The 24,491-nt window shown below is 44.3% G+C and overlaps 1 protein-coding gene across 1 annotated transcript; it reads left to right on the forward strand.

Moving 5' to 3' along the window:
- The first annotated feature begins 8,606 nt into the window (after positions 1 to 8,606).
- GCM1 (glial cells missing transcription factor 1) lies at positions 8,607 to 18,396 on the forward strand. The gene is made up of 6 exons (XM_075708421.1): positions 8,607 to 8,705; positions 10,487 to 10,739; positions 11,791 to 11,903; positions 13,470 to 13,598; positions 17,871 to 18,186; positions 18,359 to 18,396. The coding sequence occupies exons 1-6, from the start codon at positions 8,607 to 8,609 to the stop codon at positions 18,394 to 18,396; spliced, it is 948 nt and encodes a 315-aa protein (XP_075564536.1).
- Positions 18,397 to 24,491: the final 6,095 nt, after the last annotated feature.

The following is a 24,491-nucleotide window of genomic DNA, read 5'->3' on the forward strand; positions in this document are numbered from 1 at the left end:
TCCAGTTAGCTGGGGGATAGGTGAGTGTGAGTGGAGAAAGCAAGTGGGGCAAGGGACATGACATGGGGAGCAATGTTGTTGTCATCACTTTTAGGAAATTAATCCGTTAGCATGTGAGAACTTTAGCTGCAGTAGAGTCCACTGGATTTTCAGAGAACAAGGTGTTTTCTTGCACCATTGGATTATTCTGTCAGAATTACAGGTATCTTAATATGAATTCATGTTGCCAGTGAAACAAGGTATGCATAGTGGCTACCACAACTAGGACATGGAAGGGCCAGGAGAAAATACAGGCCAGGCGTAGAGGCCTTTTGTAGAGGAAAGCAAACCTGTGGGTGTCCTTCTGCTCATGGGGACATTGCAGGTGACAGGCACCAACTCAGAAGCCTGAGAAACTCAATTGTAAATCCTGCTCCTGTGTGAGATATGATAGAAAGGAGAGGCAAAACTCATAAGAAGGTATATTTTTTTCAAGCCAGTCTTGAGAAAGAGATAAGCTTAGAAATGCACTAATGTGATAAATGAACATAGAATAAGAAAAGAGCATGTTGGCCATAATTTTGACAAGGAAAGAGGCAACCATTACCACCTCATCAGTACAGACAGGGACTGCCCATGTGGGTAGACATATCTGTCTGGGTTTGGCTTGTTTCCAGTTCCCATGAGGTGGAAGTGCAGCTGGCCTTCACTGAGTTTTGCTGGAGACCTACAGAAATAGATGTCAGGGAGTGTCGTGAAGACCAAGGAGAAATGTTTGAATAGAGGATATGGAAGCAACTTCTGCTGGGTTGGATCAGATAAGGCCAATGGCATGGAGGCAGCTGAGGGATTCCAAGGGGTGACAGAAACCATCTCAGGAGGCTACACAGGACTGCCAAGCCTCAGCTTATAAGCTGGGATTCCTCTCTCCTAAGAGCAACAGAGATAGAACCTGGAATCAAATAGATAATCAAGTGTAATCCCAAAACTGAAAAAGATCTGATCTTGTGTCACTGTTATAATTTCTGCCGATCCCTTGGATACTGAGCCCAGCCCAATTGGAAGAGTAGCTATGCTTTCTCAGGGGCAAAGCAAGCTATGCCCTGTTGCAAAGCAAAAAAACAGAAAGAAACTCAGTTTCTCCCACAAAGTGCTTCTTTCAGTTGCCCAGGCTATGGAAAAGTTCCTCTCATTCTTGAATGTATAGCAGACCAAAGTAGTTAAAGCTTTGTAATTTCTGCCTGAATGCTTAAGTCTATGAGGCAATGTAGTCTGTAGAAACCGGAACATGATGTGCAAATAGGATCATGACAGCAGGTGATTACACCAGAAACAGTGGTTTTTCTGAAGTTAGGGCATGATTAATTGATAGGAATTTATTTTGGAATTACCTGTAGCTGAGGCTGGATTTGGCAGATATGACACTCCACCTGACCCTGGAGAAAAACAGAGTGCTGTCAGAGACATCAGAAATGAGTCAGTTGCTACAAGAAAACTAGAATGCATATTGCAACAACAGAGAGGGAACAAGAAAAACAATAATCATAGTGACATACCAAATTCCTGTTCTGAAGCAGATGGACATGAAAGACAATCGTTTAGCAATTAGACATTCTTTAAATCACAAAAGGGAAAATTACAGAATTGCAAGGAAGAGAAAAGCACCACATTCAATAGCAATTGTCAGTCCATGAGATGAGATTTTGCATGCATGTGATGTTTGTGCCAGGCAGAACAAAAAAATCAAATGTATTTGCACCAGATGCAAAGACAAAATGAGAAATGGAATGTCAGATCAAGAGACATGAGTGAATACACTAGCCTATGAAAACCAGCAAAATAAGAAAGCAGAATGGCCATAAAGTAAAGCCATTTTTAGATTACATTATAATACTGCCACTAAGATATTAGAATTTTTAAGCATAAAAGACCCACAAAAAGCATTCCAATTAGAATTTTTGGTAATCCATAGAAGCCAGTGATTTCAACTAAAGCATGTGAATTAATGATCTTAGTGAAAAAAAAAAACCCAGGAAAGACAGTTTATACAGTCAGCAAGATGGACAAGTTAAACCAAAATTTTATCCAGATCTGAGTCTACCACATCATCCCAATATTAATGCTGTTATGATATTACCATGAGGGTTTTGCATTTGTGGACTAGCTGCCATGAATTTTACCCTAGGAGGTAAATAGGATCTCTAGAACATCACATGCTTTGCAGAGTATCTGATGTGTTAAGAGAAAAAATTAGAGGTCAATAAAGTGAATAGAAAGCTAGACTTCACTGCTAAAGCATTAGAGCTCACAGCTTTAATAAAGAGCTACCGAGAAATAAAGTGACACATCTATTTGCATACACTCAAGCACCCCAAACAGATGATTAAAAAGAGCTCAGGCCCCAAACTTTTCAGTTGGAGCTATGTTCTTCACGTGGCAGAGAAAGATATATTCCTAGCATTCAATGCTAAAACACTGCCATGGGGACAAAAAAAGTTCTTAAGAAGTTATTCATACTATCCTGTTCAATAGGAAGTCATACAGCTACCAGGCTATGAGCTGAGAACACTGCCTGGGAGCTAACCCACAAGTGGACAAATATCAGTTCCCTCAAGAAGAGGGACTGAGAGGCCTGGCAAAGATATTTACTGTATGTGATACAAGTGTGTGGACATGAAGCTCATGTGGCAGAGCCTTTGGCAAATCAAGCTCACAATGGCATCTGTCTGCTGGAAGGAGACAGGAAAGTAAATAGAAAATTAAAACCAAGAACATTGCAACCGACTGAAGTACCATTCAATTGACACAGGAAAAACTGAGATGACTGTGAGCTGTTGAGTTAGAATAGTTCAAAAAAATTACCATCCCATCAGCAGGATTTTAACGTCCACTTAATAAGGTGGTGCAGTGGTCTGTGTGTGCATCTCTGTGCAATACAGGCAGACAACACACCTTGGGTACCTCCCAAGTGGTCTGACAAAGCCACCCTGAAAGTCTGTACCCAGCAGTGACCTAATCCCATGAGGGAAAGAGTGGTGCAGACTACATATTTGTAGTCGGACAAAAAATAGTCCAAGACATTCATCAGTGTGTGAGCTCTGAGGTGAATTCTGGGCTAATCTGTCTAGTTTATAATCTATGCTGTAAACGTGTCTGTTTTATATGATGTGAGCATCAGAGAACCCTGCAGAATATGTCATTTCAGACAGCATTTCTGCAAAGAGGAAGTCTGGACAGGGATGGGAAATTAAACTTTTAAATAAAAAAAAATGTTAAATGAATGTGACTGAAGCAGCAAAGCTACAACTGCTACACTACCTAAAACTGACTTCTTATCCAGAGCAGTCCAGAATTCAGAAATATGGTAATTGAATAAAAATATAAGATAATCAGCCTGTTCTGATATCAAGGGCATTAACAAGACCAGTTTCAAGTCAAGAATTATAGAGAAACAAAGGACAAACAAAACCAACGAAGGATTTCAAAATACTTCCATTTCAAAATGTGTCCATCTTTCTTTCAAACAGCCAGACCACAGGGGAGAAACTTTTACTTTTGGATACTGAATGGTGAAGACAGCATAAGCATTTCAAATGATGTTGACTATAGAGGCAGCTAACTTGAGAATACGTCAGGGCCATCTGGGAACAAAAGCTTGTCTCCAGAAAATGAGCAGCGTCCCCAGTGCACTTTCGCACAGGCCAAAACTGTCTTCTCATTACAAACGACATGTCTATTTGTAGTGAGATTATGCTCCACGTCTGGGAGTTTAATCATATTACTTCATCCTGCCACAATTGATCAAATAGCAAGGCTGAAGTAGAAGATAAAATTGTTATCTTTAAGTCTATAGAATGTATTTGAAAAAAGAAAAAAAAATTCAGGCCAATCCTGAGAAATACTCCACAAGGATTATCAGTAGCACCTTGGTATTGAACCATAGCATCAGTGAGCAGGGACAGCTTTAACGAGATCAGGTTGCTCAGACCCCCGTCCAACCTGACCAGCTGGGTTAGCTCAGTTGGTTAGAGCATGGTGCTAATAACGCCAAGTTCACAAGGTTCAATCCCTGCTTACTGCAGGGGGGTTGGGCTCGATGATCTCTCAAGGTCCCTTCCAACCCAAAGCATTCTATGATTCTATGACCTTGAATGTTTCCAGGGTTGGGGCATCTACCACCTCTCTGGGCAACTTGTTCCAGTGTTTCACCACCGTCATTGTAAAAAAATTGATGTTGCCATCCAAATGTGCATGTTCCTTGGTACCTGTGGTGCAGCACCATGAAACTCTGCAGTAATAAAAGGGGGACTGAAGAAGAATGAGAGGCATGCAAAGGCCAACAGCCTGCAGTGCAGAGAGGCAGGAGAGCTCCCATCAGAGCAGTGGGGAGAACCTTTCAGTGTCAAGCTGTACCCGCAGGGAAAATCATGCACTTGAAGGCAAGGCACAAAGGCAGCCATGGATGGTAGTGAAACGCACGCTGTTGGCAGGAGAGAGAACTCAGCCCATGTAGAGGGCCACCGACTGCACGTGAGGTCAGTTAAAGGTTGTTGCTGCTGAAAGATGACACAAAAGAGACAAAAAGGAAGGCTGATGGGAGCACTGACAAAAGCACCTTCTTCGTGTGGCAGTAAAACAGTACGAGAAGGGAGCCTGATCTCGTGACCTCTGTCATACCCTGGCTCTGCAATAGCCTATATCCTCGTGTTCCTGCCGCCAGCTACCGTCCTTTGGCAGAGCCTGGCACCTGAACCAAAGGCAGCGGCAGGCAACCTCTGCAGCAAGACAGCTGCTTTCCCCAGGTGCTGCTCTGCAGGGTTGCACAGCCTTCTCTGGACCATGAGCCTGAACACAAGAAGATTTTTCAGGGCTCCGGGGCTTTTTCCAGCCCTTGATCTCTTGTCATAGATGACTGCTGAAGAACTCCTGACATCCATCTGCAGTTACAGTCTGAAAGACTGCCCTTCCAAATAAGAGTCTGCAGATTATATTAAATTAATTTAAGATGCAGACTCATGTAAATTAGTAACACATAATGTCTTTTAAACATCCACAATCCTTTTCCTAACAGTGTTCAACACCAAGTACTTCTAAGGAAAATAGGAACTCGCCTAATCCTTGCTAGTTAAAAAATTGCCATAACTCATAAAATATGAGGCTTAATATATCTTTCTAAACGTATTCTAACATATTTCAGATGCCACACAGATACAGGTATTAAATAGAATTTCTTCAAATGTTATTTCTTTCCTATGTTTTTGATCTCTTTTCAGTTTTGGCTAGTGTTCAACCTTCATGACATGCTACAGCAATACCAGTAGTAATGTTACAGCACAAGGGTCTAAAGAAATCAGTGGGGCAAGGCTTGTAGGGAGAGGAAATAGCTTTCATTAGACCAACTGATACTAATTACATAGTGAAGGAAAAATGCATTTCTTTGCCTCACTTTTGAATTTGCCAGTTGTTTTCACTCTGTGCCCCTGGGCTCTTGGGCGGTTAAATAATGAGAAGCAACCCCTGCTTCCTCTACACCCTTCTGTATTTTAGGTCATTTTTATGGTGCTCTTGTTTATGTGTCTCTTTCCTAGAGTGAACAATCCCAGCTTTTATGGATTTCCTATGCCCTGAGCCCTTTCTGGGAAGGACTGGTCTTTTTGCACAGTATCCTAAGTGAAAAATCAACAGTGGTCTGTGAATTGGTAATACCATAGTTCATTGTATGGCTCTTCACTGCAGTCTTTCTGTATTCCAACAGCCTGGTTGCTTTTTGTCTGACACCTTGTGTTTGTGGAACCGCCCATATGGACCCCTCGGTCATTTCCATGAGTTAATTGAGAGCAGTTCTGTAAGAGAAATAAATATTTTAAATGTTACCCTTCTAAACATGAATTATTTTGTCAGGTTGAAATATAAGGAAGTTCTTCCAAAGTATTAATTCAGATATATTTTTGTAATCTGTGCATTTTTTCCTCCCTTTCTGTTTTCTTCACTTCCAGGTCGTCAACAGATGGGTTGGTCCGTTAAACATTGGACCAAAACCAGAACCTTGCTACCCCCTGCTGTTTACCTTCTGTATTGATGAGTATTTACAAGGAATAAGAAAACAAAAATAAACCAAAGGGCAGGAGAAGAATTAGATTACTTTCACTGTTTTTCAAGCACAATGAATTGCACCACATTCCAGTGCCAAACAGAGGTGCTACTTACATCATCCCTTCTTAGTACAATAATTCCCATTTTTCTTACATGTATTTTTCCAAATCAAAATAATGCAGTGTTGACATCTAATTTTTCACTTTTTATGTAAGAGGAGCAGAACAGTTTGTTCTAGGGAAGGGAAGGGAAGGGAAGGGAAGGGAAGGGAAGGGAAGGGAAGGGAAGGGAAGGGAAGGGAAGGGAAGGGAAGGGAAGGGAAGGGAAGGGAAGGGAAGGGAAGGGAAGGGAAGGGAAGGGAAGGGGAGGGGAGGGGAGGGGAGGGGAGGGGAGGGGAGGGGAGGGGAGGGGAGGGGAGGGGAGAGGAGAGGAGAGGAGAGGAGAGGAGAGGAGAGGAGAGGAGAGGAGAGGAGAGGAGAGGAGAGGAGAGGAGAGGAGAGGAGAGGAGAGGAGAGGAGAGGAGAGGAGAGGAGAGGAGAGGAGAGGAGAGGAGAGGAGAGGAGAGGAGAGGAGAGGAAAAAATATTTCAGACCTTTCAATTTATAAAGCTGCTACATTTTAGTAATAATTAAAGCTACACAAATAACAATCAGAGATTTAATATGCCACATCATCCTGTAATTATTGCTCAAAGTTTTTGCTATTTCAGCCTTTGCCTGCAAGTATCTAAATATTTATGATTCTCTGTAACTTCATTTTTTGTGTGTTTTATTATGAAATTATCTGTGTCTTTCATTAATCTTTAAGGTAATATTAAATTATTGTTTTATCTCTATCAATATAACAAAAAAGAAGAAATATTCCATTTTCAATTAAAAATCGATTTCTAAGCCATCTCATTTTGAAAAGTAATTTTAAAAGCAATGAGACTATCTTTTTTAATTATATAACAAATCATTTCATGTTTTAGAGCACACAATAGTCAAGGGTCATTTGTTTAGTAAATTCAACTCAGTTTTCCAATGCAGCTCGTATTTTGTTTGTCCTGACCTTACTATCTCCGTCTTCACTGTAGCGCAATATGGAAATATATGAAGACCTGATGTTTCTTACAGCCATTTGCATTTCTGAGCCGCGATGTTCCCTTCTCCTCTGGCCTAACATCTCATTTGAACCTGTGGTGGGTTAGTTGCCCTCCAAGTACCAGCCTCAGTTCTAATTCCTGAGCGCACTGGTACTGACTACCAGGCACCCCTCTGTGGGGTCTTTTTCCATGGGGGATGCTCTGCCATAGCCCTTTTTCTCCCCCACCACCACAGCCTGAGCCATGAAGTGGGGCAGTGAGGTTCTGACTATGCTGCCAAAGCACTGGAATGCTAAATGTCTCAAGTGCTCTGCAAATATCTGCAAACTCTCGCTTTAGAGGGGATAATATAATGTGAGAAACTAAGATCACAGGTATTTTATAAATGGTTAAACTAAGGATATTAAGGCTAAGTCACTTTCCAAGGGCCATGCATATGCAGAGACAGAAAAAAAAGACCAATAAAATAAACTATGCTTAATAAAGTCTATGACATAGAATGGCATCAAATAGATTTGACTTCTCCCACTACTCGGTAGTCTTTAACAAATCCTTGATTGGCATAAATTACAGTGACCTTCCTGAAACCATTGAAGCTTTCCCAGTTTCTGGGAAAGCCTGTTCATTTCCTGATTTGCCTTTTCTCTCCTTGCCAAAGGAAACAACCCCCAAAACATTCTCATGCATGGGATCCCTGAGGATAAGGTATTAAGCTTGGCTGGTACTGAAATTCAGAGTAGGGCAACCACCTGCTTTACAGGATTTCAGGCAAAACCCATTGGTTTTAACAAATATACCTTGGTGGGCTTTTTTACTTGAGTCTGCTGTTGAGATAGGAAAATGCAGGTAGCCCAACCTCCCTTTCTACACTTCCCTCATGCAACTGGTAAGGTCTCAGAGATGCCAACAATATATGAAATGGCTGAGCAGCATTTAATCTGAAATGATGTGGCTGCCCCTTCTTGTTGCTCACCTTTGTCATGTGCAGCATGTGAAATACCTAATGGGTAAGCAGCAACTCAGAGAGCCCTCAGCAGCCACTGAGCCGTTCAATCAGTTTGGCTCTGGAAATATTGAGCCAGAGTCAGATCAGATGTACAAAGAGCCTGCGAGCAGAGTTACATGACAATAAACTTGGTATGAGAGGAGACCGAGCAAAACAAAACAGATGATAAAGGCATGATTTGCTTGCTGTTAGCTATGCCTCTGTAACATCAGAGGCTATCTCTAAGCTATATTTTCCACTGCATTGCCAGCTTGCAAAACTTTTAATGGAACAAGTTTTTCTGGCAGAAGAACACTGATTTTTATCTTTAATGAGCAGCCTCTCTATCATTTAGCTTCAGGAAACAGCTTCCTGGTTGTAAACTGCTTGAGAGTACTGACAGCCAGTCAACTTCAAAAGCAGCCAGGAGAAACTTTCTTGCTAACTTTGGGAAGGAGTTCAAGAATGCTGAAAGGTGCAGATTATGTTATGGAGCAGGAGGACTCTGCTTCCCGACATGGAGAAATGACAAGTTGGGATATCAATGACATCAAACTTCCCCAGGTACGTGTCTGTGTCTTAGAAATGTATCCAGTTCTGACCAGTCTTCTCCACCACTGATCTTAAATGCTCTTTCAGTCATCTATGCGTCATTGCCTTTATTCTCTTTGCCACCTGAGGTACGGGACAGTGTTTTGCTGAAAAGCTAGAAAATATCAAGCAAAATATTGACATTTCCGTGCATTTTTCCTTCAATGTATTATTGAAAGAGCTGCTGGTACACAAAAAACAGTGATACTGTAGATGCGTTGCCTTTCCAGTTCACTAGTGTATAAGGTGCAGAGAAAGCAGGGGAAAAAATTATCTCCTGCTTGGCTGCTCAATTAGAGATGTCCAGGACTTGCTTTTTGCCCTGAGTAGTGCTTTACGAGAAGTAAGCACAGCACCCATGACTGCCTTGCAAGTCGAGGTGCTCAGCTTCGCTGCAGCTCAGGCTCCAGGCAAGCGGGCTGGCTTTCCACACGGACATAACACTCCTTTCGCGAGCACCTAGGAAAAGCTTGCTTCATGTGGGCAGAGATTTGCTGAGAGGCAGAATAGTGATCTTTCCCTCCCTCTGTCCTTTTCTAGTCCTCTTATCTAAAAATCTTACCCATGCTCTCCACTGAAAGCCCACAGCACCCCAATGGCATCTCCCTGTCCCCCACCTATTTGTGCCAGATTCCTCCTGCCGGGGTCCTTCACCGTCCAGCTCTGCCTTTCACCTCCCAGACCTGTCTTCTTACCTGATCCCAGTCTCTTCCCTACTATGTCACTGCTGTTCGCCCAAAGCCTCCATGTCCCAGGCTGCCTCCTTCCCTGCCCTCCACCCCAAGGTCACCTTCACCTGCATTTCAGCCTGAAGGCTTCCTCCACACCCTTTCCTATCCTAGCTGATGGCTCCTGGGGGAGCACAGGAGCTTCTATCTTTTCAGCTGACGTTCTTGCTGCTGTAATGGCTCTCAGTGGTTGGGACCAGCAATTTCAAGGAAATTCCTATGAAGTTTTTATACCCCCACAATGATTGTTTCCCTCAAAACCATCAGCGGGTATGTTAGATGCTTTACAGCCTACTGCATTTTACTGTGTTAACTGTACCCACTGAGGTGATACGTGGTTGGTCCTTTGTCTTTTGTTTCAATGAGTTTTATTTTTATTGTTGCTTACGGTGTTGTCATTGGGGTTTTTTTTACTTAGTCCATAGCAGTGGAAAAAAAAAAAACTGACCAAGATGTTATTTGTTTTGGACTTCAGAAAAATCACTGTGGAAGTCTTTCATGGCACTTAGGCCAAAATGAACAAAAGTCCAGAACTAAAGACCTACAAATACGGGCATAGTCTCAGTCTGGTTCAGTATTTGCCCTTTTTCCAGTGAGTTGAACAAAATTAAGCCAAATGATTCAGTGTAATGCTGCTATGAATAGCTTGAAAGGCAAAGCAGGATCTCTGCCATGAAAGCTACCAGAAGTTAGTCAGGCAGCGACTGCTGCCTGCAAGGAAAGTATCTGCTATTTTACGTTAGGTGCCCCACCTTCCTCTCCCAGGGAGGTCCTGCACTGAGCTGGACCCATGGGTGAGTGAGAACAACCTCCTGGCCAGGCTTTCCTGATGCTTTGGGGCTCATGGGGAGCTGTGGTTTTTCTGCCTTCTCTCCACTGCTCCCTCCTGCCAACCAGCATCACCTGCCATGGTGCTGGAGTCACCCAGGCTAGAGCACACCCAGCAGAGGACCAGGTCTGCTGGGCTCTTGCACAAGCTATTCTCTTCCCCAGCCTAAAACGTGGCTTGCTTTGGTCTCTCCCCAGGATGTAAGACAGATAGACTGGTTTCAAGAATGGCCAGATTCCTACGTAAAACATATCTATAGCTCAGAGGATAAAAATGCTCAGAGGCACCACAGCAGCTGGGCAATGAGAAACACCAACAACCACAATTCTCGCATCTTAAAGAAGTCCTGCCTCGGGGTGGTGGTCTGTGGCAACGACTGCTCGACCTTGGACGGGAGGAAGATCTTCCTAAGACCAGCCATATGTGATAAAGCTAGGCAAAAACAACAGCGTGAGTATGAACATGGCCGTTCATTATAAGGCAGTTCATAAGTGAAGGCAACATAAGAGAAATCAAAGTAGAGGATACCCTTGGCTTATCCAACCTTTCCACTGCCATTCCTTATATTTAAATGCAACTCTTGGTTTTGGAATGATGCATTTTACATTTCTTACTGTTGGGGGAGGAGTTGCTTGCTTGTTTGTTTTCTTTTTTTTTTAACTCCATTTCTGATGGTTAGAGATTGATTCCCAGCCTTCTTAGGCCCATGAGTAAGGCTACTGAGAAAGCTGTGCAGCTCAGGCAGCTTTCTGCTCTGCTGTTCCTGCTGACCTGAATGTTGGCTTTATTATTGCATAGGCCCAAGAGCAACTCAGAAGGCGAGTCTTGTAGAGAAATTGCTCACAAACTATGATGACTGGACAATAGGCCTTATAGTCATGTCACCGGAGCCAGACAATGCAAAAAAAGAATGAGCTGCACGCACATTTTTAAAGAGACCATTCCAAACAATTGTTGATTGCCTAGTAGAGCTAGCACATACTGATTTATGGATCTGATGAACATTTTGGCTCTCACTGAGGTCAGAATGATGTCCTCTAGAAAGATCAGACAAGAACACATATGACATTCCAGACACTGCCAACTTAAAAACAATTACAACTGCCCATGATAATAAATGATAAAATGATAATAAAGCTATAATAGAATTTTTTTGCCAGTTTTTTTGCCATATTTAATAATGGAACAGAATAAAGGCAATTATAAGTTTTATTATATTGATTTTGCTTACATTTGAATTTTTTTTGCATAGTTTTTCTCAGTGTAGTTTCTCAGCTGCAAACCAGAAGTGGCAATCCACTACCAATGAACCATTGTATCTCATGGGATTCAACTGATCATAGAATGATAGAATATCTTGAGTTGGAAGGGATCCATAAGGATCGTTGAGTCCAACTCCCTGCTCCTTGCAGCACTACCTAACACTAAACCATATGACTAAGAATGTGATCTGGACTGATCGGTGGTGTATAGAAAATATTTCCCACCATCTTTGCTCCAGGGAAATGCTGTCCAAACTGCAATGGACCCCTGCGGCTCCTTTCCTGCCGAGGCCATGGTGGTTACCCAGTTACCAACTTCTGGAGACATGAAGGCAAATTCATATTTTTTCAGGTTGGTATAAAATTGCCTTACATTATGCAAGTTCATTTTAAAGACTGGTCTTTAAGATTGATTAAGGACATTTTTCATTCCAATAAATAAGTGTCAGTGACTATGAGAAGGTCAAATGACTGTAAGGAGAAAAATTTTCACAATGAGTGGGCCAGGTCCTAAGCAACCTGATCTAACTCTGAAGTTGGTCCTGCCTGAGCTAGACCTCCAGAGGTCCCTTCCAACCTAAATTAGCCTATGCTACTATGATTTTACAGCATATCATATTTTTCATTTAGGGCCCCATGAAAACCTGTTGATTTTGAAGCACTTTGCCTCAGGTACATAGGAACCAACGAATCCTCAAAAAGTCAGAAATGCTATGTTATCTCAACCTCTTCTCCAAGGCACCACACATAAGCATGGGGCTATCTTAGAGCAGGAAATGGTTGTACCCACGGGATTGTCTATGAAAAATGCCATCTGTGCATTATGTGTAACTTACATCTGAAAACAGTATATGCAAGTGTTTAAATAATGGGCACTATTTCTGGAAGCTGTAGTCCTAGTTTAGTACCATAACCACTGAAATGTCTCCTGTTTTCCAGTCTTTCACTTACGTGAAGGTTAAGTAAAATTAATTCTCTGTGGAAGCTAATGGAAATTAATGTTCTGATAAACATGTCTAAAGTGTGAGAAGAATGGAAATGACTGCAGAGACACTGTAGCCAGGCTGTGGACGATCTTGTGGCTTCAACTGGGGCTCTAGTGTGAGGAGTCTTTTCTGCACATAAATGTGGTGCACTGGTTTTATGATTTCAGAGAATTTCTACCCCATCACACTTCATTTGAGATATGTTTGTTACTTGAGCTCTGTCGTGGTTTAGCCCCAGCCAGCAACTAAGCACCACGCAGCCGCTCGCTCACTCCCCCTACCCCGATGGGATGGGGGAGAGAATTGGAGGAGTAAGAGTGAGAAACACTCCTGGGCTGAGATAAGAACAGTTTAATAATTGAAATAAAGTAAAATAGTAATGCTAATAGTAACAGTATAATAATGATAATAATAATAATGATACACGAAGCAAGTGATGCACAATGCTATTGCTCACCACCCGCCGACCGATACCCAGACAGTTCCTGAGCAGCGATCGCTGCTCCCTGGCCAACCCCCCCCAGTTTATATACTGAGCATGACGTCATATGGTATGGAATAGCCCTTTGGTCAGTTTGGATCAGCTATTCTGGCTGTGCCCCCTCCCAGTTTCTTGTGCGCCTGGCAGAGCATGGGAAGCTGAAAAAGTCCTTGACTAGCATAAGCAGTACTCAGCAACAACTAAAAACATCAGTGTGTTATCAACATTCTTCTCCTACTAAATCCAAACCACAGCACTATGCCTGCTGCTAGGAAGAAAATTAACTATCCCAGCCGAAACCAGGACAAGCTTGCATTGAATAAGTCTTATTAAATACAAAGCATTAAATCAGGCCATATGTGTGGTTTTGGCCTGCGCTACAAATTCGGCTCCCTTAAGACTAATAACAAGGTTGCTTCTAACTTTAACATATCATAATTCCTTTCTAAAGTCCAAAGGAGCTCATGATCATCCACGTCCAGAAACAAAACTAGAAGCAGAAGCAAGAAGATCAATCCAAAAAGCACAGACAGCTTTTTCACCATCTTCTCCAAGATTAAAAAGAATCCAGGAGATTGAGGTAACTTTTATTATCAGTCAAGGGAATTGTGGGGTCAGTGATCAATGGTTCAAGGCACGGTGGAAGCTATCTGGGCTTTGGGTCTGGCTGGGAGCAGGCTTTACATCTTCCCCATTCTGCCTCCCTGTGATCACGCCAAGAAGGAGCAAGGCTGTCCCAAGCATCCTGCTCTGCTCAGCACTGTTATCCACTGCCAGCACCCTCTGTCTGGAGCCTCTTTGGGCCTGGTGGCAGCCAGGGATTACATCTATACTGGTAAACAAAACAGGGCTGGAGGGCAGGCTCAGTTGCGTCACTATTCACATGGTTCCTGCCATGGATTTTGCCAGTGCTAACTCGTGCTCACACACAAAATGCCCTGGCACGGGTCAGGAGGACAGCATGCGCCAAGGACCATTTCCTGGCAGGGTTTTGGACAAGGTTGCATCAGGTTTGGGTCCCTTCACTGTACACAGCTGGCTTTGAACCTACCCTATGTGCCGTCATGCTACAAGCCACTGGCAATAAGAATCTCAAGCTGAGGCTGTGAAAAATAGCCCTTGGTGGGCTGCAGCACAGCCCTTGCATCGTTTCACTTCAGGTCCAGAGGTCGCCCAAGGCCAGGATGTAGCGTGGACACTGCCAGGCCATGCCTTTTGGTCCCTGTTATCAACAACAGTCCTTGGCCTCATTTTATTTAGCAGCATAGACATAGCTTTAGAGCCCCAGCTCTTTTTTAAATGCAAGAGTTGCCTTTAGAAAAATTACCCACAAGTTCTTTATGAGTGCTGCTCCAGAAATTAAATTATTTACAAAGAAATCTGCGAATAAAGTAATTCGATATTTAGTCTAATCAGTATTGACATTGAAGGAGAATATTAGAAGGTTTTAATTGAATTTAACTTATAGTATTGATTGTACCACCCCATGAGAAAATTGTAACAAATGAACACTTGAAAACTGGGAAATACTTTTAGCAATAACTGAACTCAGGAGGAAGATTCGTGTATGTGTGTACACATAAACACACACACACTGTGTATTATTTTACTATAGAAATATATAACATTACCTATATGATATGCCTAGTATATACTGCGTATAGTATCTTGACAAAACAAACTTGTCATTAACAAGGAAAATCCAGAAATCCTTACTCCTTCTTCCTCTAGTCCCCCAACCTTTACTTAAGAAAACTCAGTTACTTCAGTAGCAGGCCTGGATCATTTTATTCAGACTTAATGCCTGTCAGGGAGAGAGATGCTCTCCTTCAGGGCAGCTGCCCCTAGCAGGATTCGGCCACCGGCAGACCCTCAAGGGCTGTGAGGGCACTCTCAGGTGCAGGAGGCTCTGTCCCACCCTGGGAGAGACAGCAGGAGGTCATGTTTTTTTCACGTTGACATGTGTCTCGAGGTCTTCCACTGACATGGAGGAGGTGCTGCAGAAAAGCAAAGGCGCCTTCCACTTCTGCTCATCGCCACTGGGTTTTGCCAGGGCTGATAAGGGGAAGCTGCACCACCTCTGCCTGGGGTGCCCCGCTTGCTCACTGGGTCTCCAGGAGGGCTCTGAAGGCAGAAGAGTGCTTTGAAGGATTTACGAAAGCACTGACATTAAAACATCACCTCTGCTGGGTGTGGAAACACTTGTGAAAGCATCTACAGAGATCCCGTGGACTGCTGCGTGCCTGATAGAAGGAACTGGGTAGAGCAGGGAGGCTGTCTCCAGTGACTTTCATAGAATCATAGAATCATAGAATCGTTTAGGTTGGAAAAGGCCTTTAAGATCATCCAGTCCAACTATTAACCTAACACTACCAAGTCCACCACTAAACCAATTAAGGGTAGAGTAATAATTTCATGTTTTCTGGCTTGGTGGCTGGATTATTTTTTAATGAAGGTAAAACTAGGAATCATTAAGATTGGAAAGGACCTCTAAGATCATCAGTCCAACCATCAACCAAACGCCACCATGCCCACTAAACCATGTCCCAAAGTGCCATGTCCACACTTTTTTTGAACACCTCCAGGGATGTGGACTCCACCACCTCTCTGGGCAGCCTGTTCCAATGCTTGACAACCCCTTCCATGAAGAAATTTTTCCTAATATCCAATCTAAACCTCCCCTGACACAGGTTGAGCCCATTTGCTCTCATCCTATCACTAACTACATGAGAGAGGAGACCAACACCCACCTCACTACAACCTCCTTTCAGGTAGTTGTAGAGAGTGATAAGGTCTCCCCTCAGCCTCTTCTTCTCTAGGCTAAAAAATTCCAGTTCCATCAGCTGCTCCTCATAAGACCTGTGCTCCAGACCCTTCACCAGCTTCTTTGCCCTTCTCTGGACATGATCCAGCACCTCAATGTCTTTCTTGTATTGAGGGGCCCAAAACTGGACACAGTTCCTTGCAAAGGCTGTGTTACATGCAACTGTACACCACCAGTATTCACACGCAGTTTGTCTTTTGATATGCTAGAGGTGGTGCATCATCCCCAGCCTGGTGTTCAGGATAGTAATCAGTGCCCCTTCAGCTACAGACAAAAGGGATAATTGGGCTGAGTGGGGGCAGACTTCTTAAATGCATGGCATGGGGAAGCAGGGGGATCCAGGAGTCCAAGAAGTAGATTAAAAGACTGAACAGAGGAAGTTAAACCCATTTGAATGGAACAGGAATTTAGGAGCTGCAGTTATTTCTACTGGAAATACCCAGGAGGAGGACACTGAAAAACAGAGCTCAGGAGTGACTCTCATGGAGACACACTGACTTGGGAAGGGGCAGTCAGAAAGTACAGGACAGACTGGTGGTGGCCTCTTGACACAAGTGCCTGGGAACACGAGCATAAGAAAGAGCAGCTGAGCCACTGTGTAAATCTCCAACAAATACAGAAACAATGATTTTCATACCACTGGTTTAATTCTGTCCCCATGAACACTAAAATAGTCCTCACCTAGGAAATGTTACTAAGCCACATGTTTTTTTTCCTTTATACCTGAGCCTACTGGTCTTACTGAGGTTAAGTTCCCTCTAGACATGTCTTTGTCTTTCCCTTCCTACAACACCTTCCTGGTGTTTTCACTTTGAGTCATGTGGGAGTAGGAACAGACCAAAGATGCCATAAATCTTTAATTATAGAGCCTACTCTTCAGCTGGTCTGACTCTGTGCAGTCGGAGTGATATCATTTACCCTCATCTGGCTTTCCAGTTCATGGGTCTCCAGCAGGTTTTTCTTGGGAATAACCCATCATATTCACATTCTGCCAAGATCAGCTGCAATAAAACTAACTCAGGAGTCTGATTTGACACGCAGAACCTGTGGCCCTGAATCTGCAAAAAGTCTTGTGAAAAGATCCAGTTTTAATGTGCTCACAAGAGACCAGGGAGGAGAACTGTAGAAAAATGAATGAGCCCAAAATAGAGCAAGTAATACATAGGATGTTTTCTCTATGGCGTCAGTGGGTCTTCAGCTGAAGGTGGGCTGGGTCCTACATCAGGTTGTTGGAATTTCTTCTCATGGTGAATGGAGAACAGCTGAAAGAAGCTTTGCTACTCTGGCTGTCAGCAAAATCACTATAATTAAATGGATGAAAAAGCAGAATTACAAAGAAGGGAGACCTGTAAGTACTCATCAGAAATGATAGCACAGAATGAGTGTTCTGAAAGGAATTAAAGTTTGCAAAATTGTAATCCAATAATTAGGGCAATTAAAGAAGTTGTGAAATATCCAGAACAAGGACCCAAGGGAATAATTCCTGTGTGCTGCTCCCTCCCTGAATGAAATTTCTGTTTGTGGGGTAAAAAAAGGTAAAGATAGGAAAATTTGTCAATTAGAAATAGAAGTAGAGTCTTGAAAAGCTGAAGCAAAATATTATTGTAGTGAAGAGATCACTTCAAAACAATCAGTTTAAAAAAATCATACTTAGCTTTTCCAAACCCCATAGGAAAAAAAAAAAATCTGTGGTGTCAAATGTATTAGCATAATTTCATTTTTGGGTGCTTCTTCAGTATATGCTAGCAGCGGACCCCAAGCTGTGAATGCGAGGGCTAATAATTCTTTTAGTGTAAAACAGGCTTTGGGCAAAAACTGGTGAAAGAAACCCAGGCCTGTGATCTGGGAGCCCTGTTTGGTTTGCCGCTCAAGCCCACTGGCACTACCCTACAAGGAGACTCTGCTGCGGTGTCTGCTTCGTTGCCTGTATTAATTGAAGGTATTCGTGAGGGTCTCATACCGGACAGTTTTTATTTCATGCTGCTAGACTACACTGTGTGATACTAAACCACACCTTGCTCTCCCAAGTCTCTGACAGGTGCAAGGCCGACGCGGGAGGCTTTACCTTTGCTTCTTTCCAAGCCGGATGCTTATGTGCTACCTGCTCATTTCGGGGGACATTTAAGCAAAAGCACCCGGGAGCCAACGCTGGGCAGCTGCTCTGGGCGGCCGCCATACCCAAGGGCAACTGGGGAGGACAAGGGCTCTGGAGAGGCGCCGGCCTGGAGCAGAAGCCTGGCCCTCGGGAGGACCCCCAGTGCTGGGAGGCCTTGCAGTGGCCCTGCCGTCCCCGCGGCCGACCTGCCCTGCGCAGCCCCTTCCCCTCAGCACTGCGCCCACCCCGGCACCCAGCGCGTCCTGCCCGTGACAAAGGGCGGCCATGACCCCTTCGGGCCTAACGCTGGCCCTTTGGGGGATGAATCCTGTGAGGAGAAATCCCAGCTGGCCTACAGCGGCAGCTGCCTCGCTCCGCCACCCTACCCTGCGCCTCAGGGAGGCCCCTGCCCCACGGCAAGCGGGGCACAACACCACCACCAGCTCTCGGCGCCTCTGAGGGGAAGCGAAGGAGACGGGGGCGAGGGAGGGCGCCGTATGGGTCTGAACTACTGCAACAATGACATGGTTTTTAACCTATGCCCGTTACGGTGACTGGATTTTAAATGTCCTTTCTCCCCCCTCCTCTGGCAATGGGCCTAATTCTCCATCCCTGGAGCAATGCAGATGCGAAAGTGTTACCATGCCAATTCCCTCCTCAGCTCCTCTTGCAGGCGTCAGGAGGGGCTTTCATACTTGAAGACTTGTCTTTGTTCTTTTTTTTTTTTTTAACTGTTATATTTCCCCCCACTGTTTCATTGATCTAATAAAAGGTATCAGCTCTTCTTACAGACTACCTCGCTGCCATTCTGGTTTGGTATCATTTCAGTACCCCTTGACACTCAGTTTGTTCAAGCCTGTGGGACTGTGGAAAGTGCAGATGGATACCTCAAAGACCAGAAGGTTGTGTGCAACCCTCTGCACTCTTGCAGCTTCTGCAGGCAGTGATCTAAGTCCCTCCGCTGCACCAGCCCTGCAAACATATTGTCTAGAATCATCACAGAACGGTTTGGGTTGGAGGGGATCTTCAAAAATCATCGAGTCCAACTCCTCTGCCATGGGCAGGGACATCCTTCACTAGACCAAGTTGCTGAAAGCCCCATCCAACCTTACCTTGAACACTTCCAGGTATGGGGCATCCACAGCGTCTCTGGACATTCTATTCCAGTGTCTCATCACCCTAGTAAAAGAATTTCCTTCTTAAGTCCAATTTAAACCTACCCTCTTTCAGTTTAAAACTGTTGCCCCTTGTCCTATCACTACAGGCCTTGGGAAAAAGTCTTTCTTATAAGCTTCCTTTATACGTGGAAAGGCCACAATAAGGTCTCCCTGCAGCCTTCTCTTCTCCAGGCTGAACAACCCCAACTCTCTCAGCCTGTCCTCGTAGGAGAGGTGCTCCAGCCCTTGGATCATTTTTGTGGCCTCCTCTGGACCCGCTCCAGCAGGTCCATGTCTTCCCTGTGCTGAGGGCCCCAGAGCTGGACGCAGTACTCCAGGTGAGGTCTCACCAGAGCAGAGTAGAGGGGCAGAATCACCTCCCTCGACCTGCTGGCCACGCTTCTTTTGATGCAGCCCAGATTCAATGGCCTTGCTGGGCTGCAAGTGCATACTCCGGGCTCATGCCCAATTTTTCATCCTCCAGTATCCTTAAGTCCTTCTCTGCAGGGCTGAACCCAGTTTCATATATGTATATATTCAAGGTACATTGCTGCTTTTTACAGCCACTTTTCATTTCTTTCATTGTAAACTGTAATGAATCCTTCAGCATCCTTCCCCCCCCTTTCTGACCATCGCCCCCTTTTCTGACCACTACCGTAAGTTATATTTCAGCAGGAGCTATCAGTTCCCTACATTTGTTTAAAAAAGTAGAGTGTCAAATATGAATTTTCTTGCCTGAATTTAGTGGCCAGCTCAGAGACCTTTGGCAAAGATTCCTTTATCTTTTCCCGTAATTCAAAACTGCATGACTTTCCTGCATGACTAGTCTCTGCTGCTCTCTGGACTGGGTTTCAGGGGCCACCAGCCCTCACGCCGCAGAGGGAGGCACTGACACACGTCCCCGCTGCCACCTCTGCAAGGAAGAGCTGAGGGATGTCATGTCTGGAGCCATATTTCATGGCTGGTTCTTTTAACCACCATGAAGGTAGAGAGCTTCAGCTCCGCGGGCTGCCCAGCTGGTGGTCCTAACCATGCCCTGCCTGCGGAGCAAGCCATGCCCTGACAGTCCAAGGTGAAGTAAATCTTTTATTGGGATGAGTCTAGAGGACAGTATTACGAAATCAGTGGCAATAAAAACTTCACAGTACCTCAGACTGTGGTGCATCTTGTGTCCATGAAACAGGTTCAGCCTTATCATTCATCTTTTTTTTTTTTTTTGCTTGTTTTTGTCTTTTTAGATTCCCTCTTTTTTTGAAAGACTTTGGAATATATTAGTTACTAGGGAAACCATTCTCATTGCGAAGGGTGGAGTTCAGAGACATTTACGAGACAAGAACAAATTATATTTATGGAGTGTTTCAAAATGTTTATTGCAATTTGTGAAACAGGGGATGTGTAGTGATTTGTTTTATGTGGAAAAAATCTAACTGTAGATCACAAAATGCCAGTCCACTGTTGTATGTGAAGGTCAGTCCAAAAAACTTTTTTTTAGTCCATGAGTTACTCCCACGCTAATACCAAACTATGTGTGTTTTATGATGGTTCTTTGGATCAGTAACTAGGAGAAGGAAACTTTGATCAAGGGTAGTAACAACCTCCACCTCTAAGACAGAAAAAGGGAAATCGATAGGAACCGTAAGCACTGTGGTTCGGGTGGTGAGCTGCAGAGTAAGGGACAGACAGGTCCCCCGGGGCTGCGTGTCCCATAGCTGAGATTCCTCCGCAACTGCCGAACTGGTTGCACCAGCAATGGACTGCGCAGGGCATGGACCCTGCCCGCTGCCATCCTGCTCTGTCTCATCTTGCCTCTCCTCTGAATTCCTTACCTCTCCACGGCACCGCTGCCAGCATCGCTTTTCAGCAATGGTACTGTACAGATGTGTGGCTGGGAGGCTCCTCAGACATTGTTCCCGCACTGAAGTACCATCAGTTCCCTTTACACCCACCAACCCCTTCCTCTGTTTTTAAAAACTTCCAGCAAAGGGGATTTGATAAACGATCCCATAACCTGTTCACCGTCCCAATCCCAGCTGTTAGCATTTTTTTCCTCATGTCTGATTTTCTTTCCTGCAGATCAACCATTTCTTCAAGTCTTCGAAGATGGGTAGCATCCAGTTACTGAGTTTCACAGGCTTCCTAGAGGACTATTACTACCAAATCTTCCTAAAAGACAATTACTACCAAACGTGTCTTCCTGCCTGAGAAGCAGGAAGTTTTTTGTTGGTTTGCCTTTAAGTCTGAACCTAAAGGTTTCCAAAACGAAACCTATTCCTGCGAGCACAGCTCCACTTGGCAGCTCCCTGCCATAACAGGGCTGTGCCTTCTTGCAGCTCCCATGCTCGTAATCCTGTGCACCCAGGACTGTCCCACAATTTGGGGGGACCCCTAGCCCCCATTCATGCAGTGTTCATCGCACCCAGTATGTTTCCGAGAGGAGCACATTTCAGGCTGAAGGAGGACAGGTTATTCCTTTTTAAAAAGGAGGAAACGAAGACTTCATGAGTTTTCTAAGGTAAAACGCAGAAAGGCTTTCCAGATTTACAAGCTGCCAGGGTCAGTTTGACCTTTCCATGTTCTTGCAGTGACTTCTGTGCTGGCAGCAACTCCCTCCACTTTCAGTACAATCAGCATGGTGGGTCAATATAGTGCCAAATTCGTATCTGTTTGGCTCAAAAGATGAAGATACCAATCCCAGCTCTGACCTTTGCAAAAATGACTTTTTGCAACATATTTGGGATATGTGAAAAGAAACATATATATGTCATGGCTTTAAGCCTCTTTTAACCAGCTCTAAGGTGTTGTGCCCATTTGGGCAGTGATAAGAAGCAGAGGAAAGATGGCACTAGATGCATTATCCTCTGCAATTTTAAGAATATATCCTGAACACTGACGTTATTCAGGGTAGTTTCATGAAGAAACTCCAATTCATATGTGAGAATCCACCCATAGGTAACTCTGTAACCTTATTCTCTGCTGCAGAAAATGGTTTTCTGCAAGGCACAGCTGCAGTAAAATATTAGGAAAGGAGCAGAGATGCAAGGAGATGGATGTGGATGATTACACAGGCAAAACGATTTGTTCTGGATAATCGGTGTTTCAGATGGCTGTGGCTACTGCCAAAGCTTACGCAAATATCCCCACATGGCATGGGTGGTCTACACTCACTGCTTTCCCAGGGTCTTAGCTCTGAAAGCACTGGCCTCAATATTTAAGGAGTAATTCTTTGGGAGTAATCCTTGCGCTTGCTCCGAAGCAAGTATTTTTATATATAAGGGCCCTTCTGAGGCCATCAGAGAATCACAGCAACATTGCTCAGAATGATACATTAGCCAGACTGTATCTTACAGAAACACAGGTTTTGGTGGTTTGTTTTTTTTTTTTTTATTATTCAGGCAGCATTTAAAGATGAAATCTAGACATATAATCAGAAGCAGCTATCTCAATAATACGAGGCAGCAGCTGGACACCTCCATTTTTTAGTGTATTTATCCTCAGAATATCATTGTGAGAAAGGGAAATGCTTCTGTATCAGTCATACCAGTGGGGAGATGAGAAGGCAGAACAGGGATTTGACCCACATCTCTCCAGCCCTGGGCACTTACCCTGCGTTTCTTCTGGCCTTCCTCTCCCCGAGGCCTCTACCTTTGCATGTGAAAAGATTGCAGGTCAGACTGAGCACAGCCTGATGTTTTCATTTTCAACCCCTTGCACAAAGCCCCTGCCCTTTGGCAGACTGAGGCTATAAACTGTTTTATATAAACTGCAAGGTTATGGACTATTTCTAAAATATGGTCCTAAATGCATTCTCTATATTTTTAAACAAAATAAGTGTGTCAAACTGCTGGTGGTAGAAAGGACTCCAGCTGAGGAAGCTTTAGGGGATACGTTCCAAGTAATTGTATAAAGCTTTTCTTTCCTCGTGGCTTTTGGGAGGTTTACTAATCCGTCTGTCTGATACTCCTGGAAATTTTGCTCCCTTTCCCCTCGATGTCGTCATGTGGGGCTTTTTAAGTAATTATGGTCAAGCAGTTAGAATGGGACCACCTAATGTGTTTTAATTTCTTGCAAGCAAAATGTAGAAGTGGCCCCTGCGGTGGATCTCAGCAGGGATATGGCCTGTCTGTGCCAGGAACAGGCTTTATGCGGCAGGGTAGCGGCTGGTGTGGGGACCCAAGGGAGGCAGAGGAGGATGGGAAGGTGGCACAGTTTATTTAAGAAGAAAAAATGAGGTCTGCTGGTGTCAGAGTAAAAACAGATGCAATCAGTAATCAAAGCAGAGCGTGGCTAGGATATTAACATTGCACATCTGAACACCCTAAGCCGTTTGAACCTGGCTCTCTGCAAGCTATGCAGGCTGGCCCTGATTCAATACAGTGCCCCTTTCTCCCTGCGCTGCTGCAGTCCCCTGGCTCACCTCCTGGAGCAAGGAGGACTCACCGTTGATGCAGAGGAACCAGGCTAGGGAGCACTTAAACAACCCTGACATGCATATGACCATGGGCCCTGATGGGATGCAGCCATGAGTGCTGAGGGAGCTGGCAGGTGTCATTGTGAGGCCACTCTTGACAATCTTTGAAAGGTCATGGTGATTGGGAGAGTTTCCTGAAGACTGGAAGAAAGCAATGTCACTCCTGTCTTCAAGGAGAACAAGAAGGAAAATCTGGGGAACTACAGGCTGGCCAGCCCCACCTCAAAATCTGTGAAGGTGATGGAGAAAAGCCTCCTGGAAACTGTTTGCAAACACATGAAAGACTAAAAAGTGATCAGGAGCAGTCAGCATGGATTTAGGAAGGGGAAATTGTGCTTTGCCAATGTGATAGCCTTCTACAACAAGATGAGTGGCTTGGTGAATGAGGGGGGAGAGCAGTGCATGTTTTTTATCTTTACTTTAGCCAGGCTTTTAGCACTGTCTTCCATAACATCCTCACAGAGCAGCTGATGAAGTATGGGCTTGCTAAGTGGACAGGGAGGTGGACTGAAACCACAGCTATTCTGTGATTCTGGGAATGTTTAGGATCAGCCATAGCTGCTCTCATACCAGACAGTTGCAGTCTCCAGATGCTTCTGCTTGAACTAGCTGTGTACCGTGTGGCACATCCGGAAAGTCATCCAAAGGCCTGACATACTAGGAACACCCTGAGGCAGCAGGACATGGCCTTTGTGGCCCTGCAGACAGCAGCATCAGCAATCTGAACACGACAAGCATCCTTTGCTCTCCTTGTTGGATTATCTGATTTCTGTGAGTAATGCGAGATGATCTCCTGTACAGCAAGTAGTTCCTGAGGCACAGATAGTCTCTTCAGAGGACAGGGCAAGCCAGGAAGGTCTTTGGCCAGCTTTTCATTCTGAGCTCATTCCTTCTGTTTCCAGTTAGTAACTGAGGAAGCAAAACTTCCT

This window comes from Pelecanus crispus, chromosome 3, assembly GCF_030463565.1.
Source record: "Pelecanus crispus isolate bPelCri1 chromosome 3, bPelCri1.pri, whole genome shotgun sequence".
Classification (NCBI taxonomy): Eukaryota; Metazoa; Chordata; class Aves; order Pelecaniformes; family Pelecanidae; genus Pelecanus; species Pelecanus crispus.

Coding starts and splice junctions, on each gene's coding strand:
- GCM1 (XM_075708421.1), top strand. CDS start 8,607: ATGCTGAAAGGTGCAGATTATGTTATGGAGCAGGAGGACTCTGCTTCC. Junction 10,740..11,790: donor AGCTAGGCAAAAACAACAGC/GTGAGTATGAAC, acceptor TCTTTGCTCCAG/GGAAATGCTGTCCAAACTGC. Junction 11,904..13,469: donor GCAAATTCATATTTTTTCAG/GTTGGTATAAAA, acceptor TCCTTTCTAAAG/TCCAAAGGAGCTCATGATCA.